Here is an 8,956-nt window from a genome sequence, read left to right as displayed (position 1 = left end):
CCATCTGGCATCTTTCTTCCCTGGGGAAAAAACTGTGGTGGAGCTATGGATAGCTGAGGAGCCATCACAACAGGGAGGGTTTGGTTTCCCTGTACTCAGCTTTCCTCTAGAAATCACTGGTGCTAATTAGACAGCAGTAGATCTTTTTGGACAGAGTGCTGCAGACCAAAGCAGGCTGCCCCAAGGCAAGTGTCTTGAAGCCGCTGGAGATGCCGCCTTTTTGCTGGCAAAATGCGCAGGCAAGAAAGCAGCTTCCCTGTCTCACGTGGCAGCTGCCCCAGGAGCTCAGGAGCGCGCAGTCATTTTGCACGTGAGCTGATGCTGGCTTTCGACAGAGCTGTGGAACCCTCCGTGGGGTTGTTCACAGACGCGCTGGGATGCCAGCGCTGCTTGAGGCCAAGGGCATTATTAACTCTTGCTCCAGGCTGGCCTGGCTGGGCCGGTGTGAACAGACCCGACCCAAGGCACCTTTGCTGAAGCGTTGAGCGCTTTTTGAAAAAGTTTTTTTATTTCCCCGATTCTCCCAGACAATCACAGATGTAAGAGGGCACAGGAGCTGCTACGAAAAGGTCTTTGTGCATGAATTTGTACCTTACCCATCATTTTTCAGCTTTTCTATGCCCGAAGTCCATCTTCAGCTGGCCTGTCCTTTGCATACAGTTTTGGGTACTTACCAATGTGTGACTGGGGAAAGGGGCAGAGGCAAGGACAGCTGCTCTCAGTTGGTTTTAGCCAACGTGTTGTCCATACTGAACCACCACCTTAGCAAAGCGTGAGCCAGGGCGGCTCCCTCCCTGCTGCTTCTTCTCCAGCACCTGCGGGGACTGAGCCGGGGCAGGCGTGGAGGTCACATTCGTGTTGAGTTGCTCATGAAAAGGCAGGGATTGGGGGGGAAAGAAAGGTTTAGGAAAATGTTTGAAAGGGGGTTTTTAATTCATTTCCATTTTTATTCCTATTTCGTGACATTTTAGCAGTAAGAAAGGATTCTATATGTTGTATCACTTCATATGAACATGTACACCATAGTATGATAAGCCATGTATAATGAATTAATATATTTAAAATATCACAGAAGTGTATTTCTATATAGTCACTTATTTTTTAAAGCATTGCTACTTAACACAAATGTAAGCACGGTAATGTTCTAAGTCAAAGTGTCTATTCTTTATGCTGCAATAAATAGCTTGCCATTTGCTCTAGACCATAGAAAGGACATTCATGTGTACCCATTTGAGTAGCCTACAAAAAAAACACCAGAGTAATTCAAGGATCTCAAAAAAAAAATTGTGTTTTGAGCAGTTAATTTATTTTTGAGAGCAAAATATCAAATTATTTTATTAATGTGCTCTGATAGAGAATACATGATAATTCTTTCTGATCACAGTAGCGGCTGTCACTGAAGATTTCAAAGATAAAACATGTAAGATGCCATATAAAAGAAAATGACGCCATAGTTGGTTAGTACAGCATAATATGACATGCTATGTGGTATACATTAGTGGTGGAAATACAAAATATTTAGTAGGGCCTGGTTGCATTTGTCATCACCATGTTCTGCCCCTGCTGTCATGCCATGAAATAATCTACAAATAAAAACAATATATTCCTTGAAACGATATATTCATTGAAAAATAAAACCACATTTGAAACAGATGTTAATAAGTAAGCTGTTACATTGAAATAGCTTTTCCTCAGAGAAGAATGTTTTGACAAACATGGGTCCGTCTGGTTCTCCTGCACCTGTGCCAGAATAGTAGGGGGAGAAAGGATCAAAATCCTGTCTGTAGTCATGGCCAAAACACTGTGCCCGTCCTAGACCCGCCTGGGGCAGTCGCCCTCCCCAGATGCTGTTCTCCTGTTCACAAGGGCTAGTCCTGCATCCCTGGACGCTGCCCAGGGCAGCCCTGCTCCCCCCCGCACACGCTGGTGGAAATGAGGAATAGTGTGCCAGCCTTCAGCAGCACCCGCCATGGGTGTGGGTGTCTGTCAGGGTGTGAAGAGGGGGTCCAGTTTTGCTGCCTCGTCTTGCTCGCATAAAGTCGATGGTTGGGTCAGCTGGCGTTGGCCCAACGGAACAAACAGCACCGCACCGCCATCCGTACAGACCTCTCTTCCCTCTGCTCCCAGCAGGGGACATCGCACGTCTCTAAGCAAAACCACCTTACTGGTGTTCTTTCATTGCTCATCTTCCACACAGCTCTGTGAGTGTCCAGGAGGCTCTGAGACCCCACAGGGCAGGTTTCTCACCCGGAGTGGGACCCAGCCTTGAACCAGATCCCACCAGCTCGCAGGGGAATCTGAAGCCAGATCCAACCAACCCAACCCGGGAGATTTTGGAGCCAGCTATGTGTCGGAAGCCCGCGATACAAACTTTTCCCTAATGACTAGGTAGGTACAGGGACTAAATGCTTAAGCAGGACCCATGCTCCATGCAGCCCTTCGACTATTTGCACTGCAAAACAATCACTGTAAAAAGTGCTGGGAGGTAAAAAGAGAAGGAGACGGCCTTGATACTGTCTTCCCCCACCCCAGAAGAAACCCCATCAGTCAGTCCATCCAGCTGCGTGGTGTTACCATAGACTTCGGTAGTGTTTGCCACCTCTTCGGGAAGGCCCATCTGGAGCAGGAGTTTGGAGATAAGGCTGTTGAACTTGCTTTCCGTGGTAGACCAAGGCTCTTCACTTGGGGTTGGGCCTTCGGACGTGATGTTTAGCTCCACCGGGTCAAGACAGTAACCTTCTGGCGATCTCTCGTAGAGCACGTCCATCAGGTCAATTCCGGCTACTGAGGAGGGGGAGGCACAGGGAATATCCCTGACGAGCCTGTAGTTCTCCATCCACTCCTTCAGCCACTCGATGCGGCAGTCGCACTCCCAGGGGTTGCGGAAGAGGTACAGCCGCCCAAGGAAGTACACTGGCTGGAAGACAGAAAAGGGCAGAGTCGTCAGGTTGTTGCTGTTCAAGTGCAACGCGACCAGGCTGGTGAGGTTTTCAAAAGCCCCTTCCTCAATGTAGTGGATCCTGTTGCGGTCCAGGTAGAGGACCTCCAGCTCCCCCAGGTCTCTGAACCAGGTGTTGGAAACATTCCTGAGAAAATTCCCCCCAGGTTGAGCATCTTCAGGCTCCTCAGGCCATCGAAGGAGTTGTCTGGAAGCTCGCTGATCAAATTGTCATTCAGGTACAGGTACTCCATCCTCTGACAGCCCTGAAAAGCTCGCTCGTGAACAACATTTATCCTGTTGTCCTGCAGATTCAGGTATTTCAGCTTGGTCAGGCCCTGCAGGGAGTTATAGGCTACCGCTTCGATCCTGTTTCTCTCCAGGTAAACGTGGGTCAGGTTCTCCATGCCCCTGATGGCACCTGGGATCCTCCGGAAGTTGTTCTGGAAGCAGAAGAGCTCCTGCAGAGCAGGCAGCTCGATGAAGATCCTGTCCGGGATGTTGAAAAGATTGCAGTCCGCCAGGTCCAGCTTGACCAGCCGTCTGAGGGCAGTGAAAGTCCGCGTGTGAAGATAGCGAATGTACTCGTTGTGGGCCATCTTCAGCTCAGTCAAGCTGGGCAGCCCCTTGAAAGCCCCCGGGGTGATGAAGGAGATATTGTTGTGGTTGAGCGACAGGGATTTGAGGGAAGGCAAGGTCCCGAAGGCCCTCTCGGAGAGGAACTTGATGCTGTTTTTGTCCAGGTTGATAGAGGAGGCTTCGCAAGGGAACTTGCTAGGGATCTGCCCCAGACCGGCACGATCGCAGAGGACGGAGCAGCTCCGCTCCTGGGTGCACACGCAGTTGGCAGGGCAGGACCGCACGCAGGCCCACACCGCATGGATGTGGGGGACCCAAAGGATCACTGTCAGAGATGAACACGCCGTCCCCACGGAGGCGTGGGAGGAGAGAATCGGGATGCATCGTTAGCAAATATATTAGTCACGACAGGAAAAAGAAATTACGCTGTCTTTGCCTCCCTTCTAGCCAGGCTAATTGCCACTCGCTACTTGTACGCCAAAGCTGATCAAGGAGCTCTTGTGAAAGATTCCTAAAAATCTTCTGCTCGGGTTTTTAAACCCTCTGAGAAGGTGTACACATATATATATATATATATATATATATGTCATCTAGAACGTAATCTGATTAATTTTTCTCCCTAAGAGGGGGACTCACCTAGACTTAAGTATTTCTCAGTGTCTCTGTGACTGGTCTCACTGCAAGCTGATGGGGACATGGTTTGGCTGGGGAGCAGGCAGAGATGCTTTGAAGGCCAGCAGCTGTGGATGGGTTGCAGTATTTCTGGGTGGGGAAGAGGGGAGGGCAGTGTATGCTAGTCTGGCTGTGGGCAGGGGAGATCAGTTAGTTGCCTGGGACACATCAAATTCATGCTTTTTGCTTCTTTCTCTTCTTTGTTCATTCAGCCTAACATTTCTCCACCAGAGCCATGAGCTGGTGCAGCACTGTAAGGGGAACTATCAGCTCTTAAGGATGCAGTACAGTGTTTAAAAACACATTCCCAGTATGTACTGGAAGAACGGCATGAGGAAAAACAAATCAAGGGATATTGTTCAACTGCCTTCTTCATGATCTCATCATAGATGAGATCCTCTGCACCTCCAGCACAGTTTTTACTGTTTTGCCAGTTCTCAAGACAGTCACCGTAGTGCCTTATGCTTGATGGGAGCAGCCGCTTTGCCCTTTTATTAGCCTGACATGGCAGGCATGTGGCTATTGTGGCATCTTTTGAGGTTAGTCCCACGCAGGTGGGTGTACAACAAGGAAGAGAAGGAGAAAGCTCTTGGGGAGAAATCAGGGAAGAACGAAAGGAACAGGAGACATCAGCCTCCATGGACAGGCGTTTTTGTGGGGAAAAAACACCCAGTCAACCAGACATCTGCGAAATAAACTCATTAAAGAGGAAGAACTGAAGGCAGAGCTCATTTTGTAATTGCTCTCACAGGCGCATCCTACCTGCCGCTCAACAAAATGAGCAGCCACACCAGCGAACTCTCCATGTAGTCACTAGCAGGAAATGGTGGTATTGCTACTGACTGGTTTTTCTGCTGCAGCTTATTAGCTCCCACACAAGCATAATCCTTTTATTTTTTTTTTTCAGCAAGACATGAGATACCAACAGCTTTACCAACAGCCACCTTTACTACAGCACCGCTGGGATCACATTGCTGCTGCTGCTGCGTGCATGTCTGGCCCCAAAGGCCAAGGGCCAAGGAACAGGCTTCCCCCCACGCTTCTGCTGACGGTCTGGAGAGGGAAGCTCCCAGCAGCCGGGCTGCCTCTCCCCGCCCGTTTGCAGCACAGCGATTGCCCACGACAGCTGTATTCCTGATCGACATTTTTATTAAGACAGACTTGTGAGGTGATATGCCAGGAAACATCAGCTTCAGCAAATGTCAAGCTTTTATTTTTGCAGCCTCTAAGGCTTTAATGTACAGGCCAAACTACAGTTTGAACTGCAATTGCTCTGCCCTTTCTCCATCCTTTTTAAAGGCAACATGCACGGTACTGTATTTATGAGTTTATGCTGACTGTGGCTTCTTCAAGCAGGGGACTTGGAAAAGCAGTTGCTGGGCAGGTGCCCTTTGACAAGACATCAACCCAGGAGCCACCCAGCCTGGTTCTGTTCGAACCAACCTGGTCATTGCATGTAGAAGAGGGATTTAGATATGTGGAGGGAGCATCCCAGAAGGACTTTAGCTGTGGCCTCTTTATCGAAATTCAAGTCCCATCAAGCCTGGCCGCACTATTGTGACCAGAGAATTAGCAAAACAGCATCACTTCAAGGATAAACAATAGTGAAGGACTCTTGAGAGACGGAAAGGATTTTAGACAGGTTGTGATTGTGTTTGTTTGTTTGTATGCTCTTCTCCTTTTTCCTGAGCCCTTATCCAACAGCCACAGCTAAAGGAAAGTCCCCTTCAGGCAGGGCCCTGCATAGAAAACAGGTAAGGAGCCTAAGGACAAGAGCAGGATAACGCTCTGGTCTCAGATTGCTCTTTGTGCAGGCTGCCCAGAGGCTGCCTTGTTTGCTACCCTTTGCACCAGTCTATGTTGTTGCTTGCAAACAGGGGCATATGTTGTTTTTGTTACGCAGTTACATAAACTGAGGGCCAGACAGATTAAGGATTTGCCTGTTCCCAAATGTCTGACCGCAGGTGGCTGTCTGGAAAGGATGGATGCAAGTGTTGCTGCTGGAACAAGAGCCTTGCATGGGCTCAGGGTGACATCCAGAGGGGCATATGTGCATAGGCTGTCCTATATGTGAGACTGTCCCAAGCCAAGTTCAATATTTAGCTACAGCTACCCCAAGCTCAGTCACATCTCTGGCCTTCAGAGCAGACCTCTCCCAGCAGCTGTGTACACTGTGTGCAGTGTAGGAATGAGCACGCTGATAAACAAATCCTATCCTTCCCCTCCCTGCTTGTTCTCTAATCACTTGATAAAGGAAATGTCTGTACCCAAGCCATATCCAGCCTGTTCTCCTTACACACAAGGTTTTTTTTAGTGCCAGACCTGGGTCTTTTGCTAGTGGCATTTCACAGCACACTTCTAAGATCTCTATTTGCAAGTGTATCTCTTTGCATTGTGCAGTACATGGAAAACAAACGCTTGAGGACCATCCAACTAGAAAACAATCCCCTGAGGAGCTCAGAGGAGCCCCTCACCACGGCAGTCTTTGCGGCAATTCTCCCTCTTTCTCTTGCAAAGGAAGTCAGAAAAAATCCTCCATCTGAACCCCACCAAACCCTCAGGAGAGCTGCTGCTCAGAGCACAGGAGATCAGATCTCCGCTGTTGGCCAGATCTCCTCTGACGAACATAGCATGAAACATTCCCACCTCTCCTTCCTTACTCCTTCCCCTTCCCCAAAAAGGATGTTCTTTGCTTTTTACACTGTGGCAGCAGACAGGGCAGCAGCTGGAAGATGCCTCCAACTCATTGACACAGAGGGTGCTCCAATGAGATGTGTGTTTAAGAAATAGGGTGAAATACAGCAATAAGGTCAAAAATATTTGTGAGATTAAGGAATAAAGAAAATTCTACCCAGGGATGATCTCTTTTAAATACTATGGTAATTGAGTATTTGAAAGGAAGAGTGAGAGACTGAAAAAATGTCTGCAGAGTTTTCAGAAGGGTAAGGAGACAACGACTGAAATAATTAAGTATTTAACCTACACCTTTCCGCATGATCTGTCTAATCCACTACTGGGTAATGCAGAATAAGAGTATACTCACCATTTAAAATGATGGCAAACATTACCTTGGTTATTCACTAGTGGCATTTCAGGTCTGGCAAGCAAACTTGAGGGATCTAAAAGCACACAGGAAGAGCAGAGACAGGTTTCATCCTCTGTCATTTCCCTGCATCATTTTCCCACAATAAGGTCTATGTTTAGAAAGGAAGAGCAAGGAAAAAGCTCCTCTCCCACACGCTTTCAAACTGAAGAAGTCCTCAGCACCTTCCTGGTGAGTATCTTTCTTCCACCACTGACCTTCTCAGGGAATCCTGCAGCTTTGTGCTACACCTTTTCACGAGCTCATCCGCATTCTTCCCACCAGCCGTGCCAAGGGCAGGTTCCTATCATCTGAGGTGGGAAAAGATCACCAACAGTAAGAGACTGGCCATCTCCCCAGGGAGTAGGTGCTGGTACAGAGGAGCGTAACCAGCTTAGCATCAAACACTCAAAACTAAAATTCCCAACAGAAATCATCTAGATACACATTGCTTACCTAGCTGGGCAGTGGCTGTGTCCTCCCTCCTGTTCATGAGGCTGCCATTAGCCATACGAGTCAGTCTCCGAAAAGTTGGCATTTTTTTCTCGCAAGCTATCATTTAATGGCAGGAAAATCCTCTGTATCAGAGGAGGATTAGCGGAGATGGAAGAATGTGTCTGTCCTCTAAAGCTCCCAAAGCAAAACAGGGATTGCAGACAAACCAAACTGACGCTTTCTCCCCTCCGCCAACCTACTCTCCCCCCACCATTAAAAAAAAAAACAACAGTCCAGAATTGGACCGCTGCCATTCAAACAGCATTGCTGAAAGTCATTACTCCACTCCCTATTATGTAATGGAGAGGAGGTGGGAGTGGAGGGTGCAGCATAATGGGATTATATTAGGGGGCAAGCGCAGGCTTATGGTTTCCCTTCGTGGAGCTCTCCAAACAGACACAGCTTGGGACTCTCTTCCCCCATGCACACTTTCCCAGCCCCAGCGTGGCTCACATGCTGCTAACAGGATGCCGGTGTTCTTTGCTTTGCTGGAAATAATTGCTCCTGAAGGACAAGGAGAAGGCAACAGCACCAGGAGAGGGGTCAGCAAACACAGGGACCTTGCATGGCGTATATGGCCCTGATAATAATGAACTCTGCCCTGCCTATGAGTGTGTTTTGCTTGTGATGCTGCAGCTGATGCGTGGAAATCATAAGGACAGGTTCTGTATGTGGTGATGTTTTAGCATTCAGGATGTGAATTGGTTTTTAAAGCCTTTTCTGACAGAATGATGATGGTTTCTTTGGAGAATGGGGGCTGAATAAGTGAGTTATCTCAGCCTCCCATGCCTTAGGTAATTGTGTTCACCATGTCAGAGGGAAAAATAGCTCTACTCTTCATTTCTAAGAAGTGAATTATTCTGCTTTTTTTTTCAGGAAATGGAATACCTGATGAATTTATGCTTGATACAGCAGGAAAGATTCAGCTGGGAACCAGCCTGCTGCTTCTCGTCTCTTCCTGCAAATTAAAGCACCCAGCTACATCGGGTTTATTTTGTTTTGGCTTTCCCTCAGTCTTAAGGCATCTGGCTGGCACCTCAGGAAATTTGTGTCTGTCTAAACAGTGTGTCAGCAGGCTGGTGCTGGGGGGCAGGCTGGAGGGAAGGGGGTGACCCATATAGCAGTGATTTTATCTGAAGGATACCTTTCCCCACCACCTTGTTGTACCAACCCCCCAGCTTTGCACTTCT

The 8,956-nt window shown here is 48.2% G+C and overlaps 1 protein-coding gene across 1 annotated transcript; it reads right to left on the bottom strand.

The window, feature by feature from the left end:
* Positions 1–1,301: 1,301 nt before the first annotated feature.
* NYX (nyctalopin) lies at positions 1,302–7,254 on the bottom strand. The gene is given in 3 exon segments (XM_050915219.1): positions 1,302–3,105; positions 3,108–3,842; positions 7,233–7,254. Coding segments are annotated over 3 exon segments (1,419 nt in total). The 3' UTR covers positions 1,302–2,443.
* Positions 7,255–8,956: the final 1,702 nt, after the last annotated feature.

Source organism: Gymnogyps californianus, chromosome 1 (genome assembly GCF_018139145.2).
Source record: "Gymnogyps californianus isolate 813 chromosome 1, ASM1813914v2, whole genome shotgun sequence".
Classification (NCBI taxonomy): Eukaryota; Metazoa; Chordata; class Aves; order Accipitriformes; family Cathartidae; genus Gymnogyps; species Gymnogyps californianus.
This window is presented reverse-complemented; position numbering and strand designations above follow the sequence as displayed.